Source organism: Saccopteryx leptura, chromosome 7, assembly GCF_036850995.1.
Source record: "Saccopteryx leptura isolate mSacLep1 chromosome 7, mSacLep1_pri_phased_curated, whole genome shotgun sequence".
In the NCBI taxonomy this organism is placed as follows: Eukaryota; Metazoa; Chordata; class Mammalia; order Chiroptera; family Emballonuridae; genus Saccopteryx; species Saccopteryx leptura.
Genome location: NC_089509.1, coordinates 60,099,704 through 60,117,753, shown reverse-complemented (window position 1 = coordinate 60,117,753; position 18,050 = coordinate 60,099,704). Strand labels below are relative to the sequence as shown.

The following is an 18,050-nucleotide window of genomic DNA, read 5'->3' as shown; positions in this document are numbered from 1 at the left end:
TCATGGTGCACTTTTGACCAGTCTCAGGAAAGCAACAAAAGATGATAGAAATGTGAAATCTGCACCAAATAAAAGGAAAACCCTCTCAGTTCCTGTAGGATGATGTGGCAGCATGTGCAGATGATGACGTAACATCATGTATACAGCGAAGCAGCCCACGGCCATGCCATTCGAGATGTGGACGGTACAGAGGAAAGTTCAGTGTGTTCTGTGGCTCACTAAATTCGAATCCGTGACCAAAGTGCAACGTGAATATCAGCGCGTTTATAACAAAGCACCACCACATAGGAATAACATTACTCGGTGGAATAAGCAGTTGAAGGAAACCGGCAGTTTGGTGGAGAAACCCCGTTCTGGTAGGCCATCAGTCAGTGACGAATCTGTAGAGGCTAGCAGGGATCCCCAAACTTTTTATACAGGGGGCCAGTTCACTGTCCCTCAGACCGTTGGAGGGCCACCACATACAGTGCTTCTCTCACTGACCACCAATGAAAGAGGTGCCCCTTCCAGAAGTGCGGTGGGGGCTGGATAAATGGCCTCAGGGGGCCGCATGCGGCCCGCGGGCCGTAATTTGGGGTCGCCTGCTATACAGGATAGCTACCTAAGGAACCCTAAAAAATCTGCGTGAGCCCACATCGAACTGCACTGAATAGGTATGAAACTGGGAGAGTTTTCCTTTTATTTGGTGCAGACTTCACATTTCTGTCGTCTTTTGTTGCTTTCCTGTGACCAGTCAAAAGTGCACCATGACTTTACAGACACACTGTAGTCTAGCTTAAAACATAAACCAGCTTTTTACTGAATCAGAATCTTTCCTGAGGGTAAGTTTGGTAAATCGTGACATAAAGATACCTTGTATAGTGAGTCTTACTGTCTAAGATAAAACTGAGGCACTAAAGAAGGCCAGAGTCAGGTAAACATTTCCTATTGGTATTAATTAGCCAAGTGTTTTAGTTTCCTGGGGCTGCCATAACAAGTACCACAAATTGGATGGATTAGAACAATAGAAATATATTATCACAGTTCTGGAGGCTAGAAGTCTGACATCAGTGTGTTGGCAGGGCCATACTCCTTCTGAAGCCTCTAGGGGAGAATCTTTTCTTGGCTTTCCAGCTTCTGGTAACCCAGGTGTTTCTTAGTTTGTGGCAGTGTGACTCCAATCTCAGCCTCCATCTTCACATGGCCATCATCCGTCTGTCTCACTGTCCAAAGTTTCCTCTTCCGAGGATACCAGTCATAATTGGATTATAGTTCCACCCTACTCCAGTATAGCCTCATCTTAACCTTTTCCTAAATAAGGTCATACTCTGAGTAATGGGAATTAGGGCTTTTTGGAGGACACATTTCAAGCTATAATAATAGCACCAAGGCATAAGATCAGTGTTGATTTTAAATGTCTTTAAGTGTGTATACATTTTATCTGGAAACAAAAAATTTGGAAAATGAAGATAAAAGGCTTTTAGGAACAATATATTTTGTATTGCTCAATTATTTGGAAATCATCATACTTAAAAAATGTTTATATAATAAAGTCATTTAATGAATCAGCTAAAGAATGCAACCAGAAATTATAACTAATGAGTCTTTTTTTGGTCAATAGCTCTGAGTTATAATTAAGGTCCCCCAAAACATATAGCTATTAGCAGATTTTTTCTCATTCGTTTTTGTTTTTTTTTTTAAATAGAGGAAGGGGTGAGAGAGAGAAAGAGAAAGAGAAGCATCTACCGTATTTCCCCATGTATAAGACACACCCTTTTTTGGAAAATTTGGGATCTAAAAACTGGGTGCGTCTTATACAGTGGTTGTAGTTTGTTTACTTGCATTTCCTGCTTTTTGTGCAGAAAGGAGTTGTATGAATTTTATGATGAATAAAACTTGAGTTCAGTAACTTTATGTAATTTTTTTTTCTCCAAATTTTGGGCCCCCAAATTAAGATGCGTCATATACATGGGAAAATATAATACAAGATTGCTTCTTGTATGTGCCTTGACAGCTGTTTGAACCTGTGACCTAGGGACTCCAACTAGCGAACTTGGCACTGCAGGTTGACACACTGTCCACTACACATTACCACTGGTCAGGTTTCTCATTATTCTTTTATGGTAGAACTTTAAAGTTGATTTTTACATAACTTTTTAAAAAATCATTAAAATATTTGACTATGTAATTGATATGTTTTTCTCAAAAACTCAAAAGATTCAAAAGAATATATTGTAACAGTAAAATTCTCCCACTTTGTCTCTCATTTACCCTTTTCTTCTCTTTAGATTCTTATGTATTATTCCAGAACTATTCTTACATGACTTAAAAAGATTATTTCTAAAATAACAAGATACTAAAAATACTTGGTGAAGCTGAACTGCAATTTCATTTTTCTTCCCATATTCTCTACTCTCATAGTCTCTAACTTAGTTAATGAAACCAAATGATCTGAACTGAAAACCAGTAATTTTGACTCCTCTTTACTTTACCATTTATATCCTATCCTTATTGATTTTATCTCCTGAATATTTCCTACATCTCTTCCTTCCTTGTTTTCATAACTTTTTTAGTTTGGGCCTCTTGTATGTTTATTTTTGCAATTTTTACTGATTTCTTTACCTCCATTCTTGCTTGTTTTCCACAAATATATATAAAATGCAGACCTAATTATGTTATTCACTTTATTATTTCTGACAATCTTTCTATATGATGCTGCCAACATAAAGTTCATGGCTCACAAATTTCTTTGCGATTTGGCCTTCCCTGACCTACATTTTCCCAACTCCCCTGACAGTGAGCTAAACAAATTTTGGGTTTACATGAGTTAATTTACTAGAACTTGATCCTTTTTGCTTCTTCTTCATCCTCATTTCTTAGTCATCATTTAAGACATGGCCTAAAGCAGAAATATTTTTTTATTGTGGCAAACTATACATTATATAAAATTTACCACTTTAACTTCTTCAAGGGTACAATTTAGTGGCATTAAGTACATTCACAATGTCTTATAACCATCACCACTATCCATTTCCAAACTGGAACTCTTGTGTCCTTTGACAATTCCCCATTTCTTCTCCCTCCCAATCCCTAGGATTCCCTATTCTACTTTCTTTGCCTATGAATTTGCCTAATGTAGAAACCTCATATGAGTGGAATCATATAAAAAGTGTCATTTTTTTATATCTGGCTTATTTAATTTAGCATAATGTTTTCAAGGTTCATCCATGCTGTAGCATGTGTCAGAATTTCATTCCTTTTTAAGGCTGAATAATACTACCCTGTTTCCCTGAAAATAAGACATCCCCAAAAATAAGACCTAGTGCAATTTTTTTCAAGCTTAGAAATAAAAGGCCTCCCATGAAAATTAGACCTAGCACGTCTTTAGGAGCAAAAATTAATGTAAGACACTGTCTTATTTTCGGGGAAATGGTAGATTGTTGTACATGGGAATAGAGTCACAAGAAATTCTTGATGGAATTCAGAGTTTGGCTGGTTATGCTGATGTTTGTGATGACATGACTACAGTGTATTAATAAATGTTGATTTTTTGTTCAACAATAAATGTGAATTCTTATTCATGGAAAAAAAAGACATCCCCTGAAAATAAGACCTAGTGCGTCTTTAGGTGCAAAAATTAATATAAGTCACTGTCTTATTTTCAGGGAAACATGGTATATATATATATACCACATTTTGTGGACATTAGGGTTTCTACATTTTGACTATTGTGAATAATACTGTTATAACATCATTGTACATCGTGTATAACCACATGTACATTATGGTTATAACATTTTTGAAGAAATCTATTGAAAATCATCTAGAAGAAAATATTAAATGATATAGTGGCTTAGGGTAGTAAAGTTATGAACTTTTTCTCTTAAAATTTTTTTTTTTTTTTTTACAGAGACAGAGTGAGTCAGAGAGAGGGATAAACAGGGACAGACAGACAGGAACAGAGAGAGATGAGAAGCATCAATCATCAGTTTTTCATTGCGCATTGCAACACCTTAGTTGTTCATCGATTGCTCTCTCACATATGCCCCGACCACGGGCCTTCAGCAGACCGAGTAGCCCCTTGCTGGAGCCAGCGACCTTGGGTTCAAGCTGGTGGGCTTTTGCTCAAACCAGATGAGCCCGCGCTCAAGCTGGTGACCTCGAAGTCTCAAACCTGGGTCCTCTGCATCCCAGTCCGACGCTCTATCCACTGCGCCACTGCCTGGTCAAGCTCTTAAATGTTTTTACTTTGATTTTATTGCTTTTATAAAAACTTAAGGAAGTGAACCCCAAAGTTAAAAACTATTTATTAAATGTAGCAGACCATTTAATAATGAATGAACCAAGAATGTGATTAGAAATTAATGCAGCTCATTATTTGAGTTTATGAAATATACAGTACCCCAAAGCTAGGAATGTTTTATAAAATTTTCAAAATACAATGACAAGTTGCTTAATTTGATATGGTAATACCATTGTAGAAGTCAAAACTATGGTAGATGGCGTTACTTCATGGGTTCTGGAGAAATGGTTATCATATTTCTCCAATTGTTCTCTGCATAATTGAGGGATTTTTAACAATGATACTCTTAGGCTAGTGGGGAGGATTGAGGTAGTATCTCCTTTTTCTTGAATGGGGATGAGAAGCATGAGAGTTTAAGCATAATTGACCAGGATTAATATAATGGTGATTGTAACACTGCATTTTCAGTTTTCAGCCATTATTTTAAGCAAATCATTGTTGTTATTGTTTTTAAAGTTTTAGGGGAAAATATTTTACTTCTTATTTGATAATATGTACATTATGTGAACAAATGGGTATGATCTGCTAGGGGTAAAACTTGAGTCATTGAATCTCAGAAGTTTTATTGTAAATTTTAACTGAGATTTTTTTTGTTGTAAGTAACAGAGACTCGAGTTAAGCTATTTCAAGAAATGTGTTCTTATTTTTAAAATACAGGACGAGAAGGGAAATGGAAATCCAACAATATTCAAGAGCAGGAAGCATAGTATAGCCAGGCCTTTTGGAGTTGAATTGTAAATCATGCCAGGACAGCACAGTGGATAAAGTGTTGATCTGGTTAATGCTGAGGTTGCCGGTTCAAAACTCTGGGCTTGCCTGATCAAGGCACATATGAGAAGCAACTGTTATGAGTTGATGCTTCCCTCTCCCCCATTCTCTTTCTCTCCTCTCTCTAAAATCAATAAATAAAACCTTTTTTAAAAAGTAAAGATAGAGTAAAAAGTGAAACTCTTACAGAATAAAACACCTATAATATAATAAAGAATCTGTTTATGACCTTGGAATAGATAAATATTTTTTTAAAATAGGACATGAAAAGCAGTAATCATAAAGATATTTAAAAATTAGAATACATTAAAATTAGAATTTCTGTTAAACAAGAGAGAGAAAAGGTATAATACAGAGTGAAAAAATATTTACACTAACAAAGAACTTACCTACACAATTTGTAAAGAATTACAAATAAATAAGACAATCCAATAGAAAAATGGGTAAAAAGCTTGAACAAATAATTCATGAAAAAGGAAATCATTAGGAAACTGTAAATTCAAACTACAGTGAGATGTATCACAAACTTACCATAAATTAAGAAGCCTGACAATATCGAGTGTTAGAAAAAATGTATAGTAAGTGAAGTGTCTGTTTTTGAAAACTGATGAGCAGTATAGTCTAAGTTTGGGTAAAAACACGACCATGACTGAACGATTTCAGTCTTAAGCATTTACTGAAGAGAAATGAGTGCAGAAATTTGCAAAAATGTTTATAGCAGCTTTATCTATAATATCTTTAATAGCATAAATAACTTTAAAGCATAAACAACAGAAGTGTTCAATAGTAGAACACATAAATTGTGGAATATTCCTACAGTGGAATATTGCATGGCAAAGAAACAACAAACTACTGCTAGATATAACAACACAGATAGATTTCACAATGTTGAACAAGGAAGCCAGGTACAATACATACTGTATGATTCCTTTTCTATAAATTCTAATAGTAAGTTAATATGTAATACAAAGACTTTGGAGAGGAGTGGAACATTATGACTGCATTGCTAATAATATCCTATATGTTAGGTTGTAGTTACAGGCATGTGTTCTTTCTGTGATACTTCATCAAGCTCTAGGTAACTTATGAATGTTATAGCAAATATGTGTTGTATTTGAGCATAATTACCCTTCTCAGGTTTGACCTCCAAACTACTAATTGTCTTCTGCCATATTCGTTGAATCTCCAATTTGGATTTTTATTTTTCTTCTTTGATTTTGGTTTCCTTAAAAATCTTCCTTAATTTGTCAACTCTCTTGACATTTCATTTCATTTATTTTTTTTCTTCTTTTCCAAGTGAGAGGAGGGGCGCTAGAGAGACAGACTCCCACATGTGCCCCGACTGGGATCTACCCAGCAACCCCTGTCAGGGGCTGATACTTTGCCCGTTTGGGGCCATGTTTGCAACTGAGCTATTTTTAGCACCCAAGGTGGATGCTCCATAGAGCCATCCTCAGCGCCCAGGTCCGATGTGCTTGAACCAATTGAGCCATGGCTGCAGGAGAGGAAGAGAGAGAGAGAGAGAGAGAGAGAGAGAGAAGAGAGAAGAGGGCAGGGGAGGAGTGAAGAAGCAGACGGTTACTTCTCCTGTGTGCCCTGACTGGAAATTGAACCTGGAACACCCACATGCTCAGCTGACGCTCTACCACTGAGCCAATCGGCCAGGGCCTCATTCATTTTTTTCTAACCTCACTCTGTGCTCTTTTTATGGCCTCATACTCCTGTTTCATGGATGGGGTTTTTTTTTTTTTGCATTCTGCTAGGTATCCCAGATAATTCATTAAGAAGGTTGTATGTGTGTGTGATCATTTTTTTTTCTTTTTGACTGTCCTTATTCAGTAGCCTTTTTATTAAAAAAGGATTTGTGGGTGCTCCCTCCTCCCTAACCCTTGTCCTTTGAACATGGCAAAATCCATTCAGGCTTATTTACAGGAATCATAGGGACAATTGCCTTCCTCTTCTTAGTAATGATCAAATCCTTTGCTGAGCTCTATACCTTAAGAATGAATTGGTGTTCATTCCAAATGGTCAGTATTATAGCCAACTGGGGCATTGCTCTGTTTTAGCACCTGAGGCAGAGGCCACCAGAGCCATCCTCATTGCCTGGGGTCAACTCATTCGAATCAGTCTAGCCATAGCTGCAGGAAGGGGTGGGGGGAGAAAGAGAGAGAGAAGGAAGGAGTGGAAAAGCAGAATGACACTTCTTCTGTGTGCCCTGACTGGGAATCAAACCCAGGACATCCACACGCTGGGCTGACACTCTGCCACTGAGACAACTGGCCAGGGCCTCTCAGTCTTAACTGTAGTGAATCACATAGCTGAAAACCCACAACTGCCAGTCTACATTCTATCTAGCTTATTGCAAGAATTAATCTGTACATAATCACATTGTGTAGAAAGGTGATAGGTTGTATGTGTAATCTCCATAAATATATATACCAACATTCTTCTCATAGAGCAACAAATGCTTAATCTCAATTTAGACTATACAATAGAGGCCTGTTTGGTGAGAGAGCCCAGATTGTTTTTGTCTCAATTTGGAATATTTAAAGGGGATACTTTGGGTTAGAATAGGAGGAAACTGTATTAGTGGACTTCTAGCCAGACTATTTTGAGCTGGAGGCCTTGCCCCCATTATTCTGGTGTGAGGGAATTGTTGGCTATGCTGTGTTAAAGCCCCCAACCAGCATAGGTCAGTTCATCTGAGTGTCAGCATCATGTATTAGGGTAGCAAGTTTGGCTAGAAGGAAGTATCAGGCTTGGAGGCTATAATTATTACAGAATAAGAGTCCTAGCCAGGGTGCTCAGTATATAAAGTGTTGACCTGGCTCCAGAGGTTACAGGTTTGACCCCTCAGTCAGGGCACATACAAGAACCAATCAATGAGTACACACAAAATTGAACAACTAAGTGAATAAGTTGATGTTTCTCTCTCTCTTCCCCCTCCCTCCCTTTCCCCCTTCTTCTCTCTATCAAATCAAAGGAAAATCTTTTCTTATTAAGTGAGAGGAGGGAAGATAGTGAGACAGACTCCTACATGCACCCTGACCGGGATCCATCTAGCAACCCCTGTCTGGAGCCTGTGCTCAAATCAGCCAAGCTATTTTTAGTGCCTGAGGCTGATGCTAGAACCAACTGAACTACAAATATTGATCGACTTACGACCTATGCAACTTACGACCATTCGACTTTATGACCACAATCGCTAGCCACGACTGCTCCACGTCTGGCAGCACAAGCGTTGCCAAGCTGGGCATATGACAGTGCGGACCAGCTTCCAGCAGCACTGCCATCTCCGTGTACACCATTTCAACTGTTATCCCAGACTTGGTACAGGAATTTATGTTTTGTGTCTTGGATATTTTTCATCAAACCCCTCCCAAGATGTCTACCAAGAGGAAATTGTCTTTGCAAATATTAAACCAGTTGTACTGGTAATGCAGTGTCTTACTTAAACCTGATGAATGTAAAAATAAGAAACAAAATGGTGTAGAGATGATACAAATGGCATAAAATGAACAAAGAAATTATGATATATAACAGTAATGAAAGAAAATTATGATAAAATATAACTTAAAGATTTTTATAACATCATTTCACAGTACTGTACATATAGCCTACTCAACTTACGACTAAATCGTGTTACGACCGGTCTGTTGGAACCAATCGTGGTCATAAGTTGAGCACTAGCTGTATCCTCAGCACCTGGGGCTGACAACCAGTTGAGCCACTGGCTGTGGGAGAGGAAGAGGGAAAGAAGGAGGAGAGGGAAAGGAAGAAAAGCAGATGGCTGCTTCTCTTATGTGCCCTGACCAGGAATAGAACCTGGGACTTCTGTATGCCAGGCTGATGCTCTATCCACTGAGCCAGCCAAGGCTGGAAAAATTTTTTTAAAAGTCAGTCATTTAGACTTGATAAACTGCCAAGTCCTGCCATTTAACCATCAAATTTTAGGATTGTAGTTGGTGAGCAGAGAATAGATGAAGTACTTCTTTTACTCTCACCCCGTAAATATACTCTTACTTTTTTTCCTATTCTAAAGATGGTATGCTAGTTAAAAAATAAATAAAAACAGCATTGTAGTTTTAATTTTTTTTTAAATTTTATTTATTCATTTTAGAGAAGGGGGGAGAGAGGGGGGAGGAGCAGGAAGCATCAACTCCCATATATGCTTTGACTGGGCAAGCCTAGGGTTTCGAACTGGCGACCTCAGCGTTCCAGGTCGACGCTTTATCCACTGAGCCACCACAGGTCAGGCAGCATTGTAGTTTTAAAAAAGAAGACAGAAAATGAGAGTTTTCTGGAATCCAATCTTTTAGAGATTTTTGTTACTAACAATTTGGAATGACATCTATCTGGTTTTATTATTTGAATATATTTACTTATATGTATTATATACAGTTTCAAACCACAAATGGAATCACATTATGCATTCTGCCATAAATACTAATACTTAATATCTATTGAATGTTTACTGTGTTCCTGGAACTGGGGCAGTTACTTTACATGTATTGTCTCATTTAATTCTCACAATCACCATATTTTGAATTGGAATTGTTATCCCAGTTTTACAGAAACAAACTTAGGTTAAGTAACTGCCCCAAAGTTACATAGCTAGAAAGTGGCAGAGCCAGGACTCATACCCAAATGTGTTTGATGACAAAATCCATGTTCTTAACCTTATTCCATTGTTCTGAACCTGCTTCTTTCACTTAGCAATATATTTTGGACATTTTCCCATGTGAAGGTATATATAGATATATCTTGTCTTAATGGATAAAAATTTTTCTATTATAAGAATATTTCATAATTAGCAAATCTCCAATTTATGGATTTTTAGGTTGTTTCTAATCTGTACCTCTCTTCTATTTGCTAGTATCACACTGTTCTAAATACTGTAGTTTTATGGTTTATTTTAATATATAGTAAATTAGGACACATTTTTCTCTCTAACCATTTTTTTACTCTCAAGCATGTCATTCGTTTAGAATAATGATTATTGGGGGAGGGGAGGATGTATTTCAGGGGGACACTAGAGTCTATGTAAACACAATAAATTAATAAGAAAAAAATAGAATAATTATTATAAATAATCATTTTAACTGGAATTATGTTAGATAAACATTACAGAATTTTGATTAGAATTTTTATTTGTACAGTGTTGATCAGAATAGATGAAAATTGAGTGGAGGTTCTGGCAGAAGTAAGTTTGAGGTCAGGGTCTGAACTTCAGGTCTGGAAGTCCATGAACCTGGAACATTTACTTCATTGGCTATTGTTGCTTTAAAGTATTGCCACAGAGTCCCTCACAACCATTGTTCTTGATTTTTTTGGATCATAAATCTCTTTTTAAACCATTTGGGTCAACCTGTGGTGGCACAGTGAATAGAGCATCGACCTGGAATGCTGAAGTCACTACTGATTTGAAACCCCGGGCTTGCCTGATCAAGGCACAAAAGAGAAACAATTAATGAACAACTAAAGTGAAGCAACTATGAGTTGATGCTTCTCGCCTTCTCTCTCTCCCTCTCTTTTTAAAAATCAATAAATAAAATCTTTAAAATAAAAAAAAATCATTTGGAAGATTATGCCATTATCCTTCAAAGGCACAGAAACAGAGAACTTTAAATACTATTTCAGAGTGAAGGGACCCCTGAAATCTGGATCAGAGATGAATAAATCCTGCTATGGGAACTGAAGAATACTAAAATAGAGAAGTCTAATACTTAGTCTTGGAAAATCTAATAAATATTTGGATTATGTTATTTTGTGCAAAGAAAAATATTTTTGTGAGTCATGGATTGACAATCAGAGATTGTATCCAGATAATAAGAATATTGAATTTCTCTGATGACCTTGGAATGAAAATGAGGACTTTGAATAACAACCTTGGGAATGCCTAGGCTAATCTAGGAGCAATTAGAAAGTAAGGAAGACATATAGGGCAGGGTGATAGGACAGAACATGAATTTTGAGTCACTTAGACTTGAATTTGAATCTCAGCCATGCCATTTATTTACTAGCTATGGGAATTTAAGCAAGTCACACATCCTTCCTGAGTCTAAATACGTTACAGCTGCTATTAACAACAATAATAAAATATGTAAAAATAGAGCATTCCAAAAGTGAAATATGAGGCTTTGCATAAGAAGAGTCAAAGTAGAAGAGTGAGGTCTTCAAGATGAGTTTGCATTGTTTCTTTGCAGTTAAAAGGTAGTTCAGCAAAAGCTAGCTAGTTCTTGTAGAATATAAAGACTAGAAGTCTGAATTGAGTTTTCACTAAGGAAGTCAGTATTGTTGGTAACTTTCAGAAATATGAAGAAAATGAACAATTAATTAATTAATGAACAATTGTTTGGTTGTGGAAGATGTATTCATATTTACTTTAAAGGAGTACCAAAGAGAATATATTGCCATTTTGTAGATCATTGACATTTACTCTTTCTACAATCATAACAATGGCAACAGCTCACATTGACTGAAAACCTATTCTGTGCTAAGAACTGCACTAAACACCTTATATGCGTTACCTCTTTTGATCTTCAAGCAACCCCCATGAGGTAGATAGTATCCCCATCTGAATTTTATCAGTGAAGTAATAGGTCACAGACCTGATTAGTGGTAGACTAGGATTTATTCCCATACTTACCATTAAGCTGTTATGTCTAGCATTAGTATACTCACATTACTGCCATGTGACCAAAAAGTTCAAATAACCAGAAATTATATACAGAAATTATTTTGAAAATGAAGAATTTTCTACAGTATCAAAACAGTACTCTTCCTGAGTTTGTATTTTTACATAATGATGCTACTAAAGAAAAACAAAATCTTAAAATAACTTCCAAGTTGTCAAGCATTAAAGTGTTTTTATTGTATTCTAATTTGTTAAAAGTAATCTAGGTATGTACTAGATTATCTTGTCAATCAGATTCATTAAACTGGAAACTTTTATTCTAATCATAATTTTATAAATACAAGCATAAGGAAAGAAATTTCAGTCAATCCATTAAGTATTCCATGCAAATAAATCCAAATGTTTTTTTTATATCTGATCAGAAGTTTTCCTGATAAGGAATATAGTATCTTTTACTTTCTTGCTAAAATTAAAATTAATTTTTACTTAAAGAAAAATAACACATGCAACTATAACATATAATGATTATTTATAAAAGTAATCTTATCTGATCAGTCTATTTTTATCAAAACTGACATTTTTTTAGTAATATATATAAAGTATATTTTTATTTTCAACTGTTCAGAAATCTATAAATTTTTCTAAGGAAATTTGAATGTTTGGGAACTTTGTGAGTTAATTGTCTTTAAAATTTGAGTGCTTCTATTTTATAATATAGTTTGTTGGTATGGGGGGGGTGGAAATGAACACCAGAAAGCATTTGTGATAAGACTTTCATCTGAAGTGATGGTCTAGTTAATTTAAAATGAGAGAGAAATACTGAAATTCCTTTACTAGTGATCAGCATTTATTGAAGCCCTTATGTTTTATAAAAATGGTTATAGTTACAAAAGTATTTTATATTTTTTTATATAATTAAAATTTAATTTCCTTATTTTTGGTTTGGCTTTCTTTTGTCTGTTTTTTCTCTTTTCTTTTTTTAATTGCAAAAAAACTAATGGCACCAAATATAAGATGGTACTACTGTTTTCTCCTTCTTTTGTATAATCTTGTTGCGTATCTCTACATAGGCTTTTCTGGCCACTCATCAGAGTAACCAGCTGGGCCATTTCACCTGCTGGAGCCATTAAAGAGGACTCTCTCCCCCTAGATTAATCCCCTCCGACATTAGTTTTTTGCACTGACAACTGGAGCAGGCATTCAGAATTTGCAGGTGGCCAGTGTGACGCACATAATTGCCTACAATTTTAGGCAATGAATAAAAATGGTCTACATTACTTGTCAAAGGTTGTATATGCAGTGCCAAGTGAGATCTATGGGAAGCCTTTTAGGGTTTAAAGAACAGTTAATAGCAAGGCTGCACAGGGCTTTTTTAATCATAATGCATTTGTAATATAGCACTTTGATCTTCTCCTTGTAGGAAATGGTGTTACATTAGCCACTTTTAAACATTTATGAGTGAAATTCTGTTATAGAAGTGTAAAAGTGATTATTCTTAAGCAGAACATGTTAGATTTCATTAAAAGTTTTTAGCTTGCCCCTTCCTTGTTAAAATCTGTGGGAAGTCCTTTTCCTGGAGTGTTTTAAATCAGGATCTAAGGATATAGGGCTTTTTCCTTATTTTTCCTGTTGGTAACTGCAAGTCTTGGAAGGAAGGTATACTAAATATTGAGGTAATTTATACGAGTGAATATTCATAGAAGAATAATTTATGGTAAAGGAAAATACATCGATGAAAATCCAAGAAACCTATTACTAATAATTGTGTATTACAATAAATTCTTTTAAATTGCGTATTTTAAATATCCATAAATTATCTTTAACAACAACAAGAAACAGATGACTCCCAAATGCACTTCTTCTGGAAGAGCTAAGTTTGACCTTTCAGACCCTAGAGCCTTTTATTAACACCTGCCTGTAAGGAGAACCTTGCCACACGCAGCTTTTAGATTCAGAACCACAAAACTGATGAGGAAAGGCTTGAAGGGTTCAGTTTGTGTCACTTGCTGTTTGCCGTTTCCATTTCACAGATGATTAATCTTTCTGTGAAGAAAGGCCAGAGAAACAAAGCACATTGGGCTCTTCCTGCAGTTACTCCTTCTGAATGCACACTAGCTTGCTAACTAAAAGGCCTTTAGATTTCCAACAGAGAGAGATGTTCTGAAAGTGAATGCAGCTGGTTGGAGGTCACCAGTGCAGGGCTCTTGCCATTGTGTAATGGAGGCTTTGGCAGGCTGGAGGGGGATTGTTGGAGTGGGAACAGAAGTGGGCAGGGAGAAGGTGTTGGCAAAAAATTAATTCATAATAAAAAGGGTTTTGGTCAGTTGAGATAATATTTTGGAGGATAGATTATCAATAATAGATTCAATTTTATCTATTTGGTTTTCTTTTTAAGGAAAAAATTATAATTCAGTCTCTCTCTAGTACTCCCCCTCTCCATTTTCTAATAGCATGTTTATCTTGCAAGAGGCATCATTAGGTAATGTTGAAATATTACTGTCTTTTTTCATCTTTGGTGTAGTTGAACTGTCTTAAAAGTTTTGAGATTTTTACTAATTTTGGTAGTATTTCACATATTATGTATTCATATTTTAATGCCATATTGTTTTTCTTGATATTTTGTTTTTAATGAGATATTGAAAATAATTATCTGTGTAACTTAGTTCCTTTTTAATTTTAGTAGTTTCTAAATGCTTAGTATTCATCTTGTATTTACCTTTTTCTCAACTGTGTATAGGACATAATGTGCAAAGTCAAATCCTGGGTTATAGATCAAAAGAAACCTGTTCGCTTCTATCATGATTGGAATGACAAAGAGGTAAGTTATAAATATGCCATTTATTACTATTGCCTTTGCTTTGATTTCTTAGAGAACAAATTAGAGTTGTCAGTATTTTACATTAATTATATCTAGTTAAACTTTAGTTCTGTCAATAATTGCTTATTCCTTGGCTTGTTAATTATATCTTTTCCCTTACTCCTGATATTTTATAATAACTAATCTTTTAGAAGCAAGAATTATGAAAATGAAAATGGCCACTTGTTTAAAGAGTTTATTTTTAAGTTACTTAATGATTTATTCAATAGTTACTCAAGTTTTTAAAAGGATTCTTTTTCTGTCTCCCACTTTAGATTGAAGTGCTGAACAAACACTTATTTCTGACTTCAAAACCAATGGTCTACCTAGTTAACCTTTCTGAAAAAGACTACATTAGAAAGAAAAACAAATGGTAAGTTTCCTCCCCAGATATACTCAGACATATCATACCCTGTATGTATGTACACATACACACACGTGCGCACACGCACACACTTATTGCTATGTTGAATTTTTTAAAAATTCTATTTAGAAAATTAACTTTAACAAGGTGACAGTCATCAATAAGAATACATAAGTTTCAGGTAAACATTTCAATAGCATTTGAATTGTTCATTATGTTGTATACCTGTCACCCAAAGTCAAATAATTTTCCATCACCTTATATTTGTCCGTCTTTAAATTTTTTCCCTCTTATTATTAAAAAGTTAAATGGATGAGAAAGCTTTGTCTGGTGTTTACATACTCAGGTGAGTCTCCTAATTGATTTACACTGAGGAAACTTAAGAAAAAAAACTAATTAGGCAGTATTAAATCATACATATTTACTTATCAAATTTAAATTTAATAGACATCATTTGCTTTCCTTGTCAAATGAGAATAAATGTAGTTGGAACAGTAAAATTTTTAAATAGGAATTTCTAGCTGTGATGATACTATATGTGACTTTAAAATATCCACTTGGGATTACAGTTGGGCATAAATTTAAAAATCCAGATCGAATGCTTTTAAGAACTTTGTTTAAAAAAACATACACACAACTGTGAGGCAGGAGGAAGACCAGGTATTTGTTTCAAATACTTTAAAACTGTGCAACAGTAAAAATTATGCATTCATGTATTATCATTTTTGACATGTAATCCAAATGGTCAAGGTTTTCTTTCATTCACTAATAACTTCCAAAAATATCATATGTTCATATAACATGTGGACATGTACACATTTGGCATAGTACTTGCTTTGGTTTGCCTCACTGGCCCCTCAATATTTTATACTATTAAGTTATACAAACAAATCAAAACTATCCAAAGCAAAATATCTGAATTCTCCTAAAATATATTGTCAGTTTTTCCCTGTACTTCATTAAGTACTTAGATGCACATGGTTTCAATTTTCCATTAAAAATTCTCATTTCCATATGATATCAAAGAGTGAGAAGCTTTAAACTGAAAAATAAACATTCATAGACTGGAAGCCAAAACAATAATTAATGTCAGATGGTTAACTCCAATAAATCATTAGAATAAATTCTGTGAAATTACTGCAACTAAAAATGCCCTGTTGATATTACCATAAGACATTTTGTGTTCCTGATAGGAAGTTTAATTTGGCCTTTTTATTGGTAATATTCTAGAAAGCATAAATTTAACAGGAAAATTGGTTCTGACTAGTCAGTGTCCTCCAATAGATAAATTTTAACTAATCAGTTCTGTCTTGTTTCACATTCTTATAAATTTGATGATTAATGTGTTAAAAATTGTTACCTTTAGGAAGGAATTTTAAAATTTATTACTTGACCTCAGTTAATAAATCTTCTCATTGTGGTATAAATGGCAAGGTTTCCTAAGGTTCTGTGAAACAATACAGACATCAAAGTTTACATGGAAAGGGATGAGTCAGTTTCCTTGCCCAAAGGGGCTTCTCACACCTGTATTTGGATGATTACAGGTAGAACTCTCTGGCTCTAATTGTATAGTAAATACCATTTCCCAGACCCTAATGGTAGACAGACTGCTCGGGAGACGCCAGTCTGTGATTTAGCTGTCGCCAGACACCCCATGTTTTTTGTGAGACCAGTTGTGATGATGATATGGTTATAGCCAACTGAAAGTAAACTCTTGTCTAAATAGCAAATTTTAATTTATAAAAATGTAGAAGTATAGATGATCCTATTTATAAAACCAAATTTTAGATTTTATATATAGCTAATGATCTGGTTTGGGTCGTGTGTATGTTTAGTGGGTTGGGGGGGGTCAGTTCTTGTTGAAGTTAGAGTAATTGTAGCTGCAAGATCAAAGACTGAGTAACTGAGTGATGTTCCAGGAGAGAATTTACCACATAGCCATTTTCTGTACAGTTTCTGCCGCCTGCTGTTCCTATTTTCCCTCAAGCTAGCCATTGACTACCCCCTGTGCATCCCTGCTCGTAAAAAATGATTGAGGAAGTATTTGTCATGTATTTATGAGTGGGAAACATTGTGTGATAGGGAATGGCATCTACTGGAGCCAGAAAGATTGCCATTTGCCTTTCATTCAGCCTCTCTGCTACAGCTTTAAATCCTCTGTTTATGCAACATAGCCTTTGTATTAAAGTGCAGAATAAATTTTTATTATGAGGGATATGAACACTAGGTTTTCATCATTTATAACACTGCAAGCAGATGTAAATAGTTAAAATACATTTCACTACTAAATTTTTAAAATTTGTGCTAGCATTTTGTTTTTTGAGAATGTTTCTATCTAAGCTTCATTTGTATTAGTTGCTCCGATAGCAAAAGAAAAGGTTTTGTTTTTTAAGGTTATTATGTAATGCTACTATGGCAAATTAAGAGTGATGCAGGAAGCAGTAACAGATATTTTCCTAGGTCTTTTAGATCTAGAAAACTTATTTTAAATGGTCAGGAAGGAGGAAGGAGGGGTATATGATTTTGGCCACGAGAGAAAGACTAAAATTATATTTTAGTGGGTCACTATTGCAGAAGTAATGAACATTTTAATTACCGAAGTCTACTTTAAGTTTAAATAGTAACATCTTTCAGTCCTAGAAAAGAGGGAGGCATTTTGAAAGATAAAGTCAATTGTGTTATTCAGTAGGTGTATTGACCTTTTGAAAGATATAAAAAGTGGAATGGCTCCACGCATCTACTCACTGGTTTTAACAGTGTTAAATTAGTCACTGTTGATTTATGATTAAGATCTAGTCCGTGAAGAGAAACTGACATGGTAGCAGAGTTAGTTGCAGTTGTGTTATGATCAGGTGACAGTAATCAAGATGTAAGGGAATCCACAGAAATCTTTGTTTATTATTACAAATTACTGTTCTTTGAATGAATAAAACTATACAGAAGTAGTTGTTGTTTTTGTCTTTGGTGGATGCCAATGATTTTTGAACCCTTGAGGATTTCGTTTTCTAAACAATCAGTTATTATTTAATTTTAAGATTATACTATATGCTGTATTAATTTTTATTTGAGATTGAGTCATAGTGTCAAGGAGATAGAAACAGGACATTAGAACTCTCAGAGCATTACTTAATTAAGAATTTAA

General features: G+C 35.1%; 1 protein-coding gene across 1 annotated transcript in view; it reads left to right on the top strand.

The window, feature by feature from the left end:
* Positions 1-18,050, top strand: part of OLA1 (Obg like ATPase 1) — a 195,380-nt gene that overhangs the window by 129,525 nt on the left and 47,805 nt on the right. The window contains exons 6-7 of the mRNA XM_066345980.1: positions 14,425-14,505; positions 14,820-14,917. Of these exons, the coding sequence (XP_066202077.1) occupies positions 14,425-14,505; positions 14,820-14,917 (179 nt within the window). The remainder of the gene's footprint in view (positions 1-14,424; positions 14,506-14,819; positions 14,918-18,050) is intronic.